This window comes from Anser brachyrhynchus, assembly GCF_964034855.1.
Source record: "Anser brachyrhynchus genome assembly, chromosome: 17".
NCBI classification, from domain to species: Eukaryota; Metazoa; Chordata; class Aves; order Anseriformes; family Anatidae; genus Anser; species Anser brachyrhynchus.
In genome coordinates this window covers 6,612,094-6,631,195 of record NC_137710.1, presented here as the reverse complement: position 1 = coordinate 6,631,195, position 19,102 = coordinate 6,612,094, and the positions used below count along the sequence as shown (strand labels likewise).

Sequence of the window (19,102 nt, the reverse complement as noted above, 5' to 3'; positions counted from 1 at the left end):
AATAAGAAATTGCTAACAGCAGCAACACACCAGATCTATCAAAACTGCTACCAAGTGAAAACCTTTCCTGAGTCCTGTTCACTGCAAGTTGGTATTTTGGCCTCCTCAGTGGTACTGCACTTTTGTAAAAATAAACTTTCTAGAACAGTGTAATGAGAACTTGACTAGGAGGGGAAGAGGGGTAGTAATATTTTCAGTTTTAACTTTAACATACTTGTTTCCTCCCAACTATATATAACACTGAAGGAAGCACAGACATTCTAACGGGCTACCTTATCTTAGACATACTTTTGAAAGAGTAAGGGTTCCAGTTCCTAATCCCCTTCCTTTTCCTTGGTTAGACTGATCTAGTTATCCAGAGAAGTAGTTAACTATCAGCTACTCTTGGCTGCTAGAGATTAGGCCAGAAGACAGCACCAGAAAAAGGGAAGAACCACATGTGAATTTTCCGTAGTAATACAGTACAAATCCCTTGCCTAATAAAGAGGAGTAATACTCTTCATTTCTTTCCAAAAGGAAAGGCAAACTTCTGTCTCAGATGGTTCCTTTGACCTGCTAAAAGGCCACATATTCACCACCAATGTATTTTATTATAAAAATAATTTAAACAAATATGCAGCTAATGGGTGTTAAAATGCTACATCACCTGTCAGCTTTAGGGTTATCCAATCACAATAGTGTTTAAAGGTGTAAAACTGTGTTACCTGTACCTGAATCTGGGCCTGCACTTGCTGGGTTCCGCCTGGCTTCTGGGTTTGGGAAATTGGCGTTGTTAAGAACTGTGTTTTAATGGCAGGCTGTGTAGTATAGGTTACTTTTTGTTGCTGTGATGTCTGCTGTTGGGTTTGGACTGTAACCTGTTGAGCATTTATCTGCAGAAGAAAAAAAGCATCAGTAACTACGAAATATATATATATGTATTTTAAAGAACAGGAATGTTGCTACAAGATTAATTACATTTTATCATTTAAACAAATCCTCTCATGTTTCAAAATAGCAAAATGAGCTAGGAGTGTCACCACAATTCACAGCCGAAGCTTTACAGCCACAGAAGCATTACCTAACTCCATGGAAGGGCAAACAATAAGTACCTTTTGCTGCACAGTAGCTTGGCCCTGTGCAACCTGAGGCTGGATAGCTTTCTGTTGCTGTGCTGCTTGATGATGCTTGAGTTTTAGAAGCTGCTGGACATGCAGTGGCTGTGCAACTACTGTCTGGCCTCCTGAAAATTACAAAAACAATTAGAACTGTAAGATTCTTCATTTTACTGCTTTGTCCCAGTAACCACAGCTTGCAAACACAGATTGTGCTTTTATAGACTTATACATCTGCATAGCTTTGAGCACTAACAACCCACTGATTTTAATAGGAATAAGACATATGATTTTGACAGTAAAAACATTATTTTATCTAAGGGCATGAGTAAGCTAAGTATGTGTTCTTACAGTCGTATTTCCTACAGGAAAAAATCTGTCTGCATTACAGAAGACAGTTTTGAAAGACAAGTTTTTCTGTTTCCACTTCACATTTAAAAAGATGCAGTTACTATGGCTTTATTTTTAAAACTGTATCTGTTCACCTACTCATACACACAGATTTCTGAGTTAAGAATCACACTAACCTCCAGATTAAATGGATTAAGAGCAATTCTCTTACTTCATTTTTGAAACGTAATGGAGTTTAACCTCTACGGCTTTAGTTTTCAAAAAGTGTCTCCCACAGAAGACATTACTTGAAACAAACATCCTACCTTTAAAAAAGTGGAATTTAAAGTTATGTTTTAGCAAGTGGGTTGACATACCTGCTGCTTTCTGTGGCTGCCCAATAGCAACACTAATGCCTGCAACAGTAACAGGGAGTGTAGTGACTCCTGCAGATGACACAACAGCAGCTGGAACGGATACCACTGGAGGTTTTGCCAAAGCAACCTGTGCTGCTTGTGGAGTTTGGGCCTGGATCTGTCCTTGCGCTTGAAGCTGGGAAGCAGGAACACGAGTCTAAGCAGTAAGGAATGAAGATTATTGTACTGGCACAAATATATATATATATAATTTGCTGTATAGAACAGATTATTATGAAGTGATAGTTGCAAATGTTTCCAAATATAATGTCTCCTTTACATGAAACACACGTCACAGATGGTGTCAGTTGGTCTTTAAAGCTATTTGTGTTAGAGTTCTATCTTTTGTACTGCCTAAGTAATGCAAAAGGCACTTATGTGCATGAATAACCACTATTCAGTTAATTTAAACTAGCAAAGAGAACGAGCTGTCCAAGACTGTTTTCATGAAGTCAAGGAAAAACTTACAAGACGAGCAACTTGCAGGTTTGTCACAGTAGTGCCTGTGAGAACTGCACCAGGACGAGGTGCTGTAACAGCAGTGAGTTGTTGAGTTTGCTGTTGCTGTTGCACTTGTACTTGTGCTGTTTGCTGTTGCGCTCCTTGCTGCGTCTGCTGCGCTGTCTGCTGCTGAGGAAGCTGCAGTTTCTGTTTCTGCAACTTGATCAGCTGTTCCTGCAAAAATAAAACACTTCCATCATTTCAAATTCTTTATATGACTACAGGAAAAAGAACGGAGATGAAGTTGCAGCCTTAAAGGAAAAAGATTCTATGCCAGACTTCAGTTAAGATCAAAGAGCTAAGAATGCAACTTCTTTACACTATGGGTTGGCAGTGAGTTAGAAATAAGTACTTTACATCCTGACCTGCGGCGATAGCGGTGCTATTTGAAATGGCTATCAGACTCCCTGCCTCCTTGAAATTTTAGTGAGATCAACTTTAACAAAGACCCATGTTTCATTTTAGTTCAAGAAAACAGGGGGCAACACACACTGCTAATGATGCTTACAGTAGCGAGAGCAACATGCCACATTTCTTCAAGGACATTTCCTCACCTGTGACAATTTCCCAACAGTTTTTATTTGAGCTGGAGACTGGGCTTGTGCCTGAGCCTGAATCTGTGGGACCTGCACTTGAGCAGCCTGCTGCTGCTGCTGTCTCAGAAGCTGGAAGTGAGCAGGGGTGATGGTTTTACCGGAGAGCTGAACTGTTGGTGTAGCTGTGAATTAAAAAAAATAAAAATAAAAAAATTAATCAGTGAATGGATATTTCACTGAAAAATTCACATTCAAAAACTGTCAGCATATGAATTAATTCAACAGCAAATTTAATTCTTTGATTTCACCTCAAAAGCTACATTACAGTTTGTGGACTAACCACAAATAACACCACATTCACATAAAAATGATGAAAAAACAGCATAAATACTACAATATATACTCCTTTCTTCATAATGGGTTTTAGTTGCAACACTCAATTCTAATATTTTACTGCTAGATTGTTAATAAACCTTTTTAATTGTAATGCCTAGTGGCCAAGCCATTCTCTACTGCAACACTCTATCCATAAATACTCACTGGCAAAAAAATATATCATCTAAGCACCAACAATAAGCAAGTTAAAAACCACAGCATCATTTAACTGGTCTGTCTACAAATCCAGACTTTCAATGCTGTGGAACTACAGAGGTCGAATAAACTACAGGGATTTTGATGTCCTTGTGTACCCTATGAAAAAATCCCTCAACACACGATTATTACCTGGTGTAACCTGAGTCACCAAAGATCTTGTCTGGGTCTGCACAGGTGTTAAGTTTGTAGTTACCACTGCTGATGCTGTCACCGATGTTACCGCACGAACCCCCTGCGTAGATGCAATGGTCACCAGTTCCGTGGATGCAGCAGGTGCTGCCGCCGTCCGCTGCTGGGTATGTACCACTTGTGCAGTTGCAGTGCCTCCCGAAGTCTGAAGAGGAACACAGTCATTATTCCTCAGTTCTCATACCTCACATAAAGCTATGGAACGTTCTGGAAATAGACTATACAGTTTTAGAAACAAACATCAAAAATAAAGCAAAGAAGGTTCACATCTTTCTAACACATCTATCTGTTCGATTAGATCGCACAATTGGCATCTGGTTAAAGTTCTTTCAAACACGCTAATCACCAAACCCGTAACTACATTGCAGTTTACTACCTTTCATTTTTTTGCTTAATCTTTTTAAGATCTTGCAACCTTAAAATAATAATAAAGATCACAGCTAACAGAGCATAAAATTATTACAGGCTGGCAATGATATTGACATAAACAACTTCCTAAGACAGCACTCAATTATGGACTAATTTCAACAACATTATTTCTTAGATATTTTGTTCTGATAAGCCATCCCAACGTATTCTGGTATTTCGTTAAGGGAGGGGGAGTTGGATACAGAATCACAAGACACACATGAAGTTAGCAAGGAGCAGAGTTTCTGATAACATAGAAAGCTAATGCAGGAAGCAGATATGCTGACACAACGTACAATCAAAATCAATCCAGAGATACAACTGGTGCTGCAATCTACTCACAGTCAATGTTCCGGGTATAACTGGTGAAGCCAGACGTTTATTGATGGGCTGAAAGGTAGCAGCAGGGACTCCAGCAACGGTATTCACTATGACATTTCCACTCACTGTAGCTGAAAGCAAACCAGGATTAAGTGTGAGATTGTAAGAAAAAATAAAAGAGAAAATCTGAATGTCCTATCACCTCCAATGCCCAATTATAAAGTCTTCTTACCAGTCTGTATACTTGTCCCCGTAACTGCTGTTTTGATTGTGCCTGCCTATTTAGAAGACAATTGAGGTAACAGTTCAGAAAACAATAAAAGAAAATTGAATATAGCTCTTATACTACTATGTTGTTTAACAAAGTGATGTATTCCAGAAATGACAATTCAAGAAAAATACAATAAAATTAACAGATAGTTCTACAATTGCTTTCGTTTCGCATATCAACAACAATTTCTGTATATATTAGGATTCTGCCACGCTAACAAGCAACTGGAGACCAGTCAAATATCTGGTCACTTCACATCCTTGTTAGAAGAAGGGAGCGACATGTTACTCTGGCACACCTCAGGTAACCTCTCACACATGAGCATCACTGAGCAGTAGATACACAGCACTACCTGGGGGTTAAATCACTTCGTCTCTTTCTGTAAAAGCTGCAGTACTCTGGCCTTTCAACAACCAAATTAAAATCACCACTACCTGCATACATTAGTATGCAAACTGGACTGACTCTAACAACAAAAGCCTCAAACTTGTCATCAGAATTACTAATAGACTCTGGATTTAAAGAAGCCATGAAAGCTTTGCACAGACTTGCAGTAATACAGCTATTGTAGGTCCTGTAGAATGCAACATTCCACTTTCCCAGCTGAGGTTAATTTACTCAAAGCCTTGTTTTTTAAGTTACTTTATCAGAGTAGCTGATACAGCTACAGTCTCTTTATTCTCCAAGTTCTTTGGATACACACTGTGTAAATTCATTTACTTAAACTTTAATCAAAGTCTAAACTCAAAAAGACAAAAAAAAGTCTTTGCAAAGCATATGGCATTTTTTCACTTCAGAATTCCGACACCTATTGCAATAATGCTATGAACAGAGTTTTAATAAGGGAACAGAAAAAGATGGAGAAGAAGATACCAAGCATACTCAGGAAAAAAAGAAAGAAAAAGGAATAGCTTTTATTTCCCTATACTGACCTAAAATTCTTACTTTCTAAGGCAAGTAGAAACCACAAATACGGTACACACAAAGGAACTGAAGTTACTACATCAGAGACACCAAGCTCTCCCTTTCTTACCAATACTGCTGTGTTGGCCACAGTAGTTACTGCAGTCTGTACTACTGCCTGTGGCTGCTGAACTACCTGTGCCTGAGCCTGCGGCTGAGGTTGGGCTTGTGCTTGCTGTACAGCTGGTTGCTGAGCTTGCTGCTGGCCAGCTTGCTGCTGCTGAGGCTGCGGACCTGTCTGTTGCTGTGCCCTCTGCTGTTCAGCCAAAGCCTAGGAAATCAAAGTGTGAGCTTCATAGTCTTCTTCAAAACAGTGCATGGATTAATCAGGATGTATTTAAAATGAAAAAGCCCCAACATTTAATTCTAAGCATGTGTGCATCATACAGATCTGATTTCATTGTAGCTAACTAACTATAAGTTACATGATCTAACTAGTTTCAAACTACAAGCTATAATCATGGTTATAGAGCTTGTAGTGTAACACAACAAGCAATTTACCATCAACAAGCAAGGATAAATACCTCCTGAATAATTTAAAAAAGGAGGCTACAGAATGGTCACGAATAAAGAGATTTTTACATCTTTTATAAGATTTTTACAAGTTTTGTTTTTTTTTTCATGTGTTCCAAAACAATGCTTGTAAACAATTATCAATGTCACATACCGGCCCAAGAAAAGGTCCCACTTTGGGCCTTGTGTACCTTAAAAAGTTACAGCTACCCAGAAAAACGACTATACCAGCAAACTTCGCCCAGGAGTTAGCCCTTCTCATACTTCCTCTGTTGTCTAGTTTAATTACTGCAGTCTACATATAACCAAGATGGAGACTGTACCTTTTTCTCTTTTGCAATACGCTCTGCTCGGAGGGATGCAACTTGAATTGGAGGAAGTGGCTTATCATAGTTAATTCCACTAGAAACAACGGTAAGACAAAGTACGCAACAGTTAAAAAATAAATAACTGAAAATAAATAAATAAATAGTTAAAAAGTACTTTTTATACAATCCATAACTCCTTCAAGACATAAAGTGCCCACCTTTCTGCAAGAACAGATGCATGCTTTGGATTCTTCTGGAAAGGATTCATGCCAAGTCTGAAATTGAGCAAAATTGTATTATTGGAGATAGAAGAAATTTAAAACCAGCATTTAATTTCACATGTTTTAGTAGATGACACTGCAGTTGTGGTGAAATTGTCATGATATACCCATTAGTACTGGAGGCTAAATAAAGGCAGACATTTTAAGAGAGACTCAGAGTAAATAATAAATGAATACAGAAAAAAAATACCGCAGCAATCTACATAAAAAACAAAGTGCTACTAATCAGCACAGACATCAAAACATTTGCAATTCAGGCAAACAGAAAGTCTGGTTTATAAAGTAGATTAAAAAAACAACCGAGCTCGTAATCACATACAAAAACAAATTCATGCAGTGAGTAAAAACTAACCCAAACACATGAAACATGAAGATGTTCCAATAACACAAGGCCAGAACACAAGGAAAGAGGTCAAGAACAGAGAAGCAAAACAGAAGTTTGAAACAGACTGTGAAATAACTCTCAGCTGGGAGAGCAATTCAGAACAAAGTCTCCAGGAAGTCTGTGGTGATGGGGAGATTGGATGATCCCAGTTAAACTTACAGAGGTTTGATAGGTGGACTTCTTTTCCCTGCAATCATTTTCATCATCTCAAAATGATTAGTATAAAGCTGTGTGTGGGTGGCACCTTCGTCCTGAGCATAGATCTGATTGGTACGAAGTGGGCGACTGTTTTTAGTCTAAAAAATGAAAACAAACCAACTTTTAATTGTGAACACACACCACATTGCATTTTGTCTATGTATAAACACATGGTGCGCTTGTAGATTATTTAAAAACGATCTCCAACATATCCTACCACAGACTGGTTTCTGCCTCATGTCATTGATAACTTACTGTTACACAAAACTCTATGGGAAATATATAAAGAAAAAGCAAAATAAGGAGCAGTTCTCACGGTCACACTGGCATCAGCACTTGGGGACATACAAAATGGCAAACTCTAATTTGAAAAAGAATCTTTGCTTTAGTTTAGATCTTGCAAGTTTAATTCAGTACCCAAACCAAGAGCCCATTAGTGTATAGTTATGCATAGCGCACGCATAATATAATAAAACCATCACTGCACTGCTCTCCCAACAAAGCTATGTTAACATCCAACACACCATGCCATTCTAATGCTTGGCTCCTCCTAAGTGGAAACTGCCAGTCAGGGACAAACCTGCTTATTAGTCAGAGAATGGGACTACAGTCAGAAGTTCTAGATTCTCTACCCAGTTCTGTCACTGAATCGCAGTAGGATTTGGAAGAAGTTGTTTATAATGGTGGAATTTATTTTTGTTTCTGCAGCGCATTATCGTCCTCATTTACAAAGAGGTGCTTCAAACATTAAATTCACTATGTATTCGTAATCCACTTAGACCCTACTATGAAGTACGTCCTTACAGATCTTAAGTACCATCATAATAATCAAGATAAGTTACATGGTGGTTGTTAGATGTAAAATATCCACTACAGTTTAAGTGAAAATAAACTTCTTGCATGATTTAAAAATTATCTATCAAATCCAAAAGCTGAAGTCTGGTGTCAATCCACTGTATCAACAAAGAAAGGAAAAAATAAATTTGGAATTTTAATTGATGTTTCAGAACTCAAGTAACACTCAACATGGATCTCATATGAATTATCTGCCCACCTCCATTGCTGCTAAATACCACAGTGTCTAGATTTGATTTTGAAAGAATACCAATGCACACCTTATAAATACTTTTTGTCTTCTTTTTAGGATTAGCTTCGTACATTAGCTGTAAAATAAGAAGGAAAGTTAGATGATCTTTTGTGGAAGATTTTGTTCAGGTGCTTTTTCTTTTCAAAGAAATCATATAAAATAAGTGGAAATCCTGATGAGGATAATTTTTTAATCTTTTAAAAGTTATTTATTTACACTGTTGAAACATTTAACTAAAAAAAAAAGTGTTTACGGAGATAAGGAAAAAAAACTCTACAAACTTAACGTAAAAAAGATGCATCACTCTACATAAACTCACCTTTCCTTCTTCCCTTGGAATAATGACATTTTCATATCTGTTTCGGCATTGTTTTGGTGAGCGATAGACTCTGCTGCATGAGTTAACAACATCACTAACAAGGTCCCAATTGGGAGTGTGTGCTGGCGATACAACAGCAAGATTTAAAGGAAGCTCCAGCAGCTGCTTCACTGCCTACAACAGACAAGGGTACAAAAGCTTCAGGTGACAAATCATTCCAATCTTCCAAACCAATCCTTATTTGCATGTATCCACACATGATTATTACAATGGGGCAGAGAGCTTAGAATTCAGTCCATGGGTTCACCTATGTTCAACAGATAATAAATAAGCATAAAATGCTTTTATGCAGATTGATGTCTGCATAGGTAGAGCTGCCATTCAAGTGCTGCTCTCTTCTCAAAGGCAAGAAGAACTTTAGCTGCATTATCCAATGTCCAATCAGACTAATCTGGGCCACAATAGTAAGCAGTCTCTACAGCAAGAACAGAACTTAATTTATCCTTAGGGAATCACAAGTGATATGCAATCTGCTCTGAGTTAGATCAGCAAAATGCCAAACTAACCATAAGGAATTAGAAATAAACTTGAAGAGAGAAAGTGCTGAAAGAGCCATTTATGAAATTAGAAGCAAAAATACAATACATAATATCAGCAGAAAGTGCAGGTATTGTCTGACCTGCAGAAGTGCCCAGTCTTCACTGATCAACCACTCAGGATTATCCTGTCCAGCTTCAGCAGCAGGTTTGACAAGTGTCGGCAAAGGCTTTGCAAACTGTGTTTGTTGTTTCAACAAGATATTTTTCTTCTGGTCCTTGCCTTCTCGTCGCATTTTCAACATTCCTGGAGTTGCTCGATCAAAAAGTGAACGAGGAGGAATAACTGTCTCTCCATGACGTTGCTTTTTCTTCCTACCTGCAGCTAAGACCAAAAAAAATTTCTCAGTAAATAGTTACTACCATTGTTTGATTTGCGTGCTATGTATAGCTGCAAAATGCTCCTAAACGTGCACAGAGTATTCTATACTACCTCTTAAAAGCACAATGTCAGAAACTATAAAGGTGCTGGCCATACTATGTTTTAAGTGAGAACAGCCTAACTCACCCAGCAGAATATCTATTTTCTAGGATTTTAGAGGTAAAAATAACCCTATGTCTAAATCAAAAGACACACTGTCTAAGACAAAGTGAGTTTTCAGTGACACAAGACCTCAGTGAGACAAGAAATTTAATATCCTCAAAACTGTACGTTTGATCTTTACTAGACCAGACATGTAGGAAGTATCAAAAATCCTGACATTTTTAACTTTCAGCAATAACACTCCCAACAGTTTTGAACAAGCATTTACCAGAAGGATCTGTTTTGTGTCGTTTACGTTCCTTCCTGACATACACTGGAGGCAACTTTGATTCTGGAATAGGGGTGGTATCATACATCAGGCACATAACTGAATCAATATAGATATCATTGTCATCCTGAGGTGGAGTGGGGGGAGTCCAAAGCTGCACAGAAAAAAAAAATTGTAGTTACTGCACTATTAACTAATCACAGTTTTTATATTTCAAAAGATAAAAAGCTTATTTAGGCTGCCTGCTATTACGTGTACTTACTGGCATAATTTCAGTTTGTCCATCTGGACCTTCATAGACATACTCCTACAGAGCAAAAAGAGAATGCAATTCAAATGATCTGACTGAACCCTGAAGGAAAAGGTGTTCTCAGAATAACTGATAATACACTTAAGAAATACAATAATCAGGAATTACTTTGTTGTATGCATCCTCTCGAGTGTAGGTGAGAAGTTCTTCTTCATCCTCCCAGAGCATTTTTTGCTCTTTTTCCTTTAACTCCTTCATATGCTGGACTTCCCATGCTTTCTTTACGGTTTTCAATTCCACCTAGGTGAAAGTTAGACTCCTTATAAACTTTATGCAGTAACAGACATTAGATTAAAAGTTACTGATTTGTGTTTTTGCGGACAAATTCCTTAAGCTTTGATATTTACAGGCAAAGAAATCTTAAAAGATACTTTATATACTTTTATGGTCAGTTAAAGGAGATTTTGCAGGTATTGCAGGTATTTAAACCCTTGAAATAAAACTCTGAGTTAAACATCCAAGACAACCAGAACAGGCTCCTTTACCCAAATAAGCAGGCTCACTGAAGCTAATGATATTTTTCCCTGCTATCAATGGAGTACAACAAATATTTGCTGAACTGTGCTGAATAATGGCAAACCCATTTTACAAAGAAGAAATGAAGAATTGACACCTGCTTAAACCTAAAGAATGACAAGATAGGAAAAACTCCGTAAGGCATTCTTGGTGTTCAGAAAGTACAGCATGAGAAGACAACAGAGGTGCCTACAACATACTTACTCCATGCCACTGGAGCACCTTCCACTTCACACTGAAAATATTAACCCTGCTTGTACGCATTATGATGAACAACATCGAATAGAAATATTTGCTATTTTACCTCATTCAACCGAGGCTCAGTCTCATCAACTGAAACGTGAAAGAGCTCTAAATAATTCAAAGCGTACTTCTCAATTGGAGTCAACTGTGAGAATGTATCAAAGGAAAAGAAAGTTAGTATTGAGGATAACAAAAGAAATGTAACTGAAGGATAGCATATCAAAGGTTTCCTGAAAACTAATCTCCCTTTCTGATAGTTTAACAACAGCCTAAACTCAGTACGTTTCCCATCCATTTAATGAAGTATCAAACTAATTGAAAACAAAGTTGCTTTAAAGCAAGACTGTAAAGGAATTGAAATATATGAACTAAATATTACTCTTTAACTAAATATTCATGGGAGGTCACAGTACCTGATCCACAACAGCGACTAATTCCTGCAACGGTGAGGGCTCTTCGTTGTATTTTGTCTCGCAGAGCTCTGAGATTAAAGGTTCAATGTGTGACTCAGATCTTATTTCTTGTATGTGATCATTTGACTCTTCATCTTCATGCTCAATACTGTTGAGGGCCTTTAAAAAAGACATTTTTTAAAAATAATGAGGACTTCAAAAACATGGAAAGAAGCTCCCATAAGAAGTTCACTAAGGTCCAACACAAATTTCTGCAAAAAATCTCTCCTTGAGCAAGAGAAACAGTCCCCAGAAAGTTTACAACTTAACTACGTCCCTGTGAAAGTACTGTTAAGAGGAAAACGTCAGAACGATACAAACCTAACAGCAAACAGATTGGAAGAATTTACCTTCCCCCAAAAATAAGATAGGGCAGATGTTTAACACTAATGTTGTACAGCTGTATTTTTCATGTTTGGGTTAATAATTACCTCTATGAATGGTCGTGCAACTTTAGGTGAAATGGTTTCTGCTGGAGAAGGCTCCTGAGAAAGTACTACAAACTCTTCTGCTTTCACTCTAAATCCAGAATCCTCCATAGGAGAATGAACCTCAAACAACTCCTGAATCGTTTGCTTGGTAGTTGGAAGAAAAAAAGAGAAATATATTCAGCTTTCAGAACTATTTTGGTTTTTATATTATTTTAAATTAACTTAGGTTCAAGTAACCTTATAAACTATGTACTGACTAAAGAAAAAAATAAATCTTTATCTTTTATTTCTGGAAAATTGTCCATTTTCTCTTCTGTAATTTTCTCCTGTGACTACACAGTAGAATAAAGTATTATTGAGGAACTTATAGGAAAGCCAGAAATGCACACTTTAACAACCTACATCACAATATCAGGAGTGCCAGAAGAGGACAGACTAGCTTCATCAGTGATGTCAATGTCTTCTGCACCTTGAGATCAGCCTACATCACTGAATACCCAAACTTTGTATTTCATGTTTTCAAAGCCATTGAAAACTTCAACCTTACGAACTACAGAAGTTTGTAGCAAAGTGCAAGAATACAGAATATAAAGTCACAAAGGTGATGACTATATAAGCAACAGAACAAGAGCAGAGAATACCACATTCTCTCAAATACTGACAGCTATGTTCCAGCAATCCTGAAATCTAATATGCTTGCCTATCAGTTCCAGCCCAAACACATTTCTTATACACTGTTATTAAAAATTCCAGCACAGATTTTTGACATTATTAAACACCACAACACTGGTGCATGTTTTAATATTAACTTACCTGTGTTAAAAAGGCCATTGAATAGTCATTTCCCTGAGCAGCTACTTCTCTGATCAAGTCCTTTGTGCCATTTTTCAAAAGCTTCTCTTCTACAGAATTACCACTGACAAGCCTAAAGAAGGAAGAAAAAAAAAAACAGCTTTCAGAAACAGAAATTTCACTTGTAGAATAACGATGAACTTTTAAAAAACTTCTTTTTTGGTGCTGGTACAGGCCAAGAACAAAACAGATACTACCTTCTCTACTTTAAAGTTTTCTTTTAACAATTAGTATAAAACACCTACTATTTAAAAATACGAGGTATGCACACATAGAAAAAACATGCGTATATGATTCATTAATTACACGTGGTGTTAAGAAAGACTATAACTTCCTATGATAAACTGGAGGAGGGGGTTGGATATTGAAGTGAGATGATGGTTTTGGCACTGTTTCGACTTTATTTCAGATCATTTAGGGCAGTGCTATCTGAAATAACCTTACATTAAAGCATGTTAAGGAAAAGTTGTTGATCTGTAAGCATCACCTGTATATGTGGATATCTTTACACCTCCCAATTCTGTCACACCATTCCTGTGCCTTTGCATCCATCACTGGATTCAGATCATTGTCATAGAACACAACAGTGTCTGCCTCAACAAGATTGACTCCAGTGGAGCGACTGTGAGAAGAAAGGATGGCACAGAAAATGCGCTTGTCTCTGTTGAAACTTTTCATCAGCTCCTACATAAACGGAATAAAAGGAAGTAGTAAATAAACCACACACCAAAATAAAATGCCAAACCACATTCACTGAAGCCTAATAAAACAAAAAAGACAAAAAACAAGTCCATATTTCAAAAGAAGTGAGAAACAACATAAATTTCCTTCTACTAGCATATAAAAGCCTATGGAGCATGTACTGTGGTACCCATGGACACACTTACCTGCCGCTGTTCGTAGTTAGCATATTCATCAATCCTCACAAATGTGAGGAAATGGAAATTCAAGAACAATTCCAGTATGTCCAACATCAGAATCATCTGTGACAAAATCAGCACACGGCGCCCTTCAGATTTCAATTTTTGAAGCAAGACAGCAAGAGCTTCTAATTTTCCTAAATTTTAAAATACAAAAACAATAATGGTTTTTATATAGACACTCCGTTGATCTGAAACTTGAAATTACCGAAGCATTGCCACTCAGTGTCCACCTTTACCTGAGTCATACTGCACCAGCCGGAGGTCAGGGAACTGCAGCAAGTGCGGAGATGTAATCCGTTGCAACTGATGCAAGTGTGGAGCTGCCTTCTGCTTAAGACTGTGTTTAAGGACTTTCAATCTGTGGCTATATGAAGGGGGAGGATTTGCTACATACAAACACGGGGGAGCAGCAACTGCAGCTGGCAATACGAAGAGAGCCCTGTGAAAAGCATTTTAAAAAGTGAATGCCAGGTTAAGAAGCTATGCACAAAATGATGTGGCAATAATTTTCAGCCTGTCAACAGTGTAATTTTACACTATTACCTACACACTTTGTTGAACTGCCTTAGTAAGCAGTACAAATCTTAAAAGTGTTAATATTCTCTCTCTCTCCCCATCTTTTTTGTTTTATCTGTTTCGATGATAGCTTCTATTAAGATGTTTGTTATCATTTTCATCATTTACTGCTAAAATAAATCAATCTAAACCAAACAAGCTCATGAACAGAAACAACAACTTTACAGTTTTACTGAAAAGGACTGTTTAAGAAATAACTAAATGTGGGAAAGACCTACAAGGGCTGAGTCGCACGTTACCTGTTAACAACATCCCTTAGAGATTCTTGTTGCTGAACCAAAGTCTGGATCATTTCTTGCAACGGATCACTTGGGCCTCTGGAGGCACTTGAAGAAAGGCAACAGTTCACAAAGCCAGCCCACCTCCAACTGTTGTCCTCACAGGAAGACAGCTGAGAGGGCTTTTGTTCACCAGTTAAAGAACAAATACCCAACAAGTCTCTGCCATACATTGGAGCCCTTGAACAACGGCGCTCATTGCCAGAAAATATTCTGTCCAGACGTTCCTTTAAAAGTCGGTTCTTTTCTTCATATGTTTCCTTTCACAAGAAAAGTTGAAAAAAAATGTATTTGCTGCCAGTAACAATTACTTAGAAATTCAAATTTCTTTAGAATTAAGTTATGAGGACCAGAGTAATGTGTGTCTTTTAGTATTAACATGCTCATTTCTAACAACTACTTAGACCAGTCACAAAACATATAAGTTTCAAGATAAAATTTGAAGATTACATTTAAATCCAATAAATATTAGAGTCAATTCCACCTTAGATTGGTGTCTTGCTTCTATTAGAGTATATTTCATAGTTTTCGAAAAAAATAATTTATACTTGGGACATTTCAAGTAATGCATTAATATTGATAAGTAGCAGTTTCTTGCAATTTAATGTTTGATGTTTTCCAATGTGTTATAGATTGCTTAAGTACCTTTTAAAAAAATTGTCCACATTAGAGATCCATGAAATTTGCCCAATTGCCAGTGTTGTAAACTATAGGTTAATATCAACCCTGAAAAGTTGCATTTCCATAAGAAAAACAGAAATTAAGTACCGGTGATTGTCCATGTGTAGGTGCTGGTTTTAACACTGCTCCCATATCACCAGATGACAAATTAGTAACTGCAGTTCTACCTGGAATACAAACTGAGGATAAACCTTGTGTTTATATATTTATTCTTCTGAAGTTGCATTTATTATTCTCAATAAGCAGACATTTCTTAGCTGCAACACATATCAGCATTACAGATAAACTTTTAGTCTAAATATTCATTAGGTACTGGAAATTTGTACCTCCTTCACTACACATCAGGCATCTGATACGTGTTTATTCCAACTATTTTCACAAATATAGGAGAACAGAATTTTACTTTGCTTTGCACAAAGACCTGTTGCATTCATAGTTTATTCAGAATGTCATGTATACTGCATTCAAAACTTATAGTCTAGATCAGAAGAAGATCATTCTAATTTATTTTAATAAAACTATACAAGATTTTTCAGAAAATATATTAGATTGGTGTATCTACAAATTAAAGAAACTATATACGATGGAATCTCACAGTAGCATTTCCGTGAAGTCAACTGTTTTCAGATGTTTTACCAGGCACCTAACTGAACTATAAGAACATTACACACAACTAACTGAAAATACAGTGATACCCTTCATGTAGTAGCAGACTACAGACACCATGTAGTGATTACTTTCTTGATATGGTTTATAAGTTTCTATCTCAGGCAGAATGCATTGCTTATCAGCACTGATTATTTGTAATAGAAAAGCAGCACAACCCTCTGCTAGTCAGTGTGAAACTGCATTTAATAGTGAGTCAATACGCCAATGAAGAATTGAATTCAAGTTAACAAGCAGGCACTAGCTCTTACGTTACGAATAACAGTCTCTGAGGAACAAGCAGAGTTGAAAGCTTTGCCTTTATACATTTTTATTACAGAAAAACATGCCAATAGAGATATCCAACATATTCCGATCACCCAAAGCAATTTATTTATTTAGTATCTTTTCCAAAATTCAGGAAGTCAAAATAAGTATTTTCAATATGCTTTACATCTTCCTCCAAAGATAAATAGTAATTTTTTTCTTTCAGTACTTGAAAACAGTATTTTTATTATTATTGCTTTTAACAGAGCTCTCTCTTTACCATCACAAGAGTAGTAAGATGTGTCAGTTTTTGTAGAAATCTTTTATCTTGAGTTATCAATTTCGGTTGCGGACTGTGGCCATATTAGGTGCAACTATAATGTTATCAGAGCTCGAGGATGAAACATTTGAGCCACAGATCTTACAAATTATGACAGAAATTCTTTACCTCCCAACAACTGGGAGGCTGCTGAAGATTCCTCTTTTTATGATGAGGTTCTTAGTCTTCAGAATGTCAAAATATGAACTTCAAGGGCACATTAATACATCAAAAACGAGCAGTAAACAGTCTGTTTTAAGTGAATGGTTTATATCCAGAGAAAATTACAGCAGATGGCCATTTCCAAGGCATGAACTCCTAGTACTGCATTTATCACCACTTAACAACCTGCTATTATGTTGTAAGTACATTCTAGACCACAATTTCTCTATTGTTTTTTGATCAACATCTTGATTGTGTTTTAAAGCAAGGAACTGATCATATTCATAGCAAGGCACCAAATATCTGAGCAGTATTTACAGAGGGAAATGAAAACAGTAGCTTGAGTAGATAGAGAAGCAAAGAAAATTAGATATCAGAATTTATGTGCAAAAACAGAGAACTGCTGGACATTCTATGTCAGTATAAAAAAGCATCACCTTGATCTTTCTTTGAAAAAGAATCAAAGTATTTCAAACTTGTTTCTTCCCCAAAAAACCTGACCTAAGATACAAATGGTAAAGAAAATTCTATGTATTTAATTTGGCTTCAAGCTCTTCCAAGTTTGTACTAAGACTACCTAAAACTTCGGTATACATCACTCATAAATCACTAGTCAGAAAGATTTCCCTCATAGTTTACCTGCTTCTGAACTCAACTGAAAAAAAAAAAAATACAATCTGTAAAACTGTGGAGTATTTATGAATATGTGATTTTAGCAATTGAGTGTTTAGATAGAGACATTTCTTCGGGTCAGAAAACCTACCTTGCTGTGTGACTGCCGTGGAAGTTGGCACACCTGCTTGATGCTGGTTTCCTAAAGCATTCAGAGCATTCTGAACAGTTCCAGCTTGGGAAACTGTCTGCATGACAACTGGACCCTGAGGTCTCAAATACTGCTGTCCTGGTGCTGAAACAATTTGGAGAACGCTTCCTGCAACAGATGGATTTTAAAAAATTAGACTGGATAGAGTGTAAAAGGACCTCTAGTGTTCTGTAGCAAAAGATACCACTGTTACAAACCAATCATTACTGTTTCAAACTATGTTAAAATTTTTCCCCAAAAAGTCATTATACCCATCTGATTTAAAATTCCATAATCTCTGCTAGGAGAGACCGAAATCTTCACAGTTATACAGGAGTTTCACGTAGTCAGAATATCATTACATATCTAGGTATTTTATATGGAAATTTGGACAAAATCCAATTAAGTAAAAAAATCCTCACTTAGTGTTTCCTCTGTTTATTTTGTTAGCCATAAGAATCAAGATTTCTAAATTCTCCTGAATTTGGCAATGCACACACCATCAGGAGGAGAAATTTGAGAGCAGAAAGTATTGTAAGTAGAGCTTTCAGATCAGTGAAAGCTCTGATCTGTACGGAAAAAATCACAGGCACACCAATCTTGAAGTGTTATTTACACCATTTCCAAACAAATGAAGAATATCCTTAGTTTTGTCTGTTTCTACTCATCGGGTAATTTATCTGAAATAATATCTCACCTTACTTCAGCTGTATTGCATACATGTGAAAGCAAATTCAGTAATAAAATCTTGAAATACAATATAGAAAGGAAAGTAACCATGTCTTTCACTTAATACACATTTATTTTCAAAACAGAGCTAGCTCATTATCCATCTCACACAGAAAACAGGTAGAACAGAACAGTACAAACCGGCAGGATGAAATCTCCTTAATATACAGCAACAAGGAATGTGCTGTCCACATCAAAAATGGAGCATTCTAAATAGCAGAAAACTCTCTGTTTTGAAATTAGTACCTTGTAACTGCAAAGGCTGCCCTGCAGTGAGCTGGCGAAGTTGACTATGTGATAAAGTAAACTTGTTCCCTTGGAACTGCAGTGTTACAGGGGTCTCTGGCTGAGCAATTCTGCCTTGTGCTCCTGCTATAGAAGCCAGCTGGGCTATTTTTACTACCTCACCACCTGTTGAGGAGGAAAACAAGCATTAAGAAAAACAAAGTGGGAGGTGGGTTGTTCAACATTCACAGTTCTAAATTTTGGTTAGTAAACTGGTGCTGAAGCGCCTTCCATGCAGAATTATACTTAGTGCATCAAAAGTGTCATATATAAGTTAAGCAGGTATTGCTTTCTATATTTGGTGGACAAACTGGAAAAAAACTGATTGTTTAAAAGCTAAGAACATCAACATTTTAGAAGTTATCACTTTCATTAGCAAAAAAGGTAAGAGCTACCTGAAAACTCATGTGACACTTTGTAACAGAACAAGTTTAGACACTAAAGTGATTTCCACTGCCTTTTCAAGAGCATAAAGGAAGGTTGAAGGAAGAGACAAAAATATTCACACATGTAGCTATAGAAATACATTTAAAATAATATGAAATTTGCTGATGAAACATGATTTACAT

At 36.8% G+C, this 19,102-nt stretch overlaps 1 protein-coding gene across 15 annotated transcripts in view; it reads right to left on the bottom strand.

Annotated features, from left to right (window-relative positions):
• LOC308179424 (E1A-binding protein p400-like) overlaps positions 1-19,102 on the bottom strand; it is a 48,343-nt gene that overhangs the window by 4,367 nt on the left and 24,874 nt on the right. For 8 of the 15 annotated variants that reach the window (XR_013940361.1, XM_080559549.1, XM_080559554.1 and 5 more), the window contains 29 exons: positions 18,495-18,659; positions 17,481-17,648; positions 15,412-15,503; positions 14,605-14,903; positions 14,026-14,228; positions 13,754-13,923; positions 13,354-13,550; positions 12,828-12,939; positions 12,015-12,158; positions 11,545-11,703; positions 11,193-11,276; positions 10,481-10,612; positions 10,325-10,369; positions 10,063-10,216; positions 9,394-9,635; positions 8,715-8,888; positions 8,424-8,471; positions 7,270-7,406; positions 6,663-6,719; positions 6,460-6,538; positions 5,694-5,894; positions 4,622-4,667; positions 4,411-4,520; positions 3,601-3,805; positions 2,896-3,059; positions 2,309-2,515; positions 1,802-1,997; positions 1,092-1,222; positions 705-872 (listed from right to left, as the gene is read on the bottom strand). Coding sequence is in view for 14 of the 15 variants with exons in the window: in XM_080559549.1 (XP_080415675.1) it covers positions 705-872; positions 1,092-1,222; positions 1,802-1,997; positions 2,309-2,515; positions 2,896-3,059; positions 3,601-3,805; positions 4,411-4,520; positions 4,622-4,667; positions 5,694-5,894; positions 6,460-6,538; positions 6,663-6,719; positions 7,270-7,406; positions 8,424-8,471; positions 8,715-8,888; positions 9,394-9,635; positions 10,063-10,216; positions 10,325-10,369; positions 10,481-10,612; positions 11,193-11,276; positions 11,545-11,703; positions 12,015-12,158; positions 12,828-12,939; positions 13,354-13,550; positions 13,754-13,923; positions 14,026-14,228; positions 14,605-14,903; positions 15,412-15,503; positions 17,481-17,648; positions 18,495-18,659 (4,289 nt within the window). In the remaining variant the exon portion in view is untranslated. The remainder of the gene's footprint in view (positions 1-704; positions 873-1,091; positions 1,223-1,801; positions 1,998-2,308; positions 2,516-2,895; positions 3,060-3,600; positions 3,806-4,410; positions 4,521-4,621; positions 4,668-5,693; positions 5,895-6,459; positions 6,539-6,662; positions 6,720-7,269; positions 7,407-8,423; positions 8,472-8,714; positions 8,889-9,393; positions 9,636-10,062; positions 10,217-10,324; positions 10,370-10,480; positions 10,613-11,192; positions 11,277-11,544; positions 11,704-12,014; positions 12,159-12,827; positions 12,940-13,353; positions 13,551-13,753; positions 13,924-14,025; positions 14,229-14,604; positions 14,904-15,411; positions 15,504-17,480; positions 17,649-18,494; positions 18,660-19,102) is intronic. The other 7 variants (XM_080559558.1, XM_080559555.1, XM_080559560.1 and 4 more) reach the window with 6 other exon arrangements.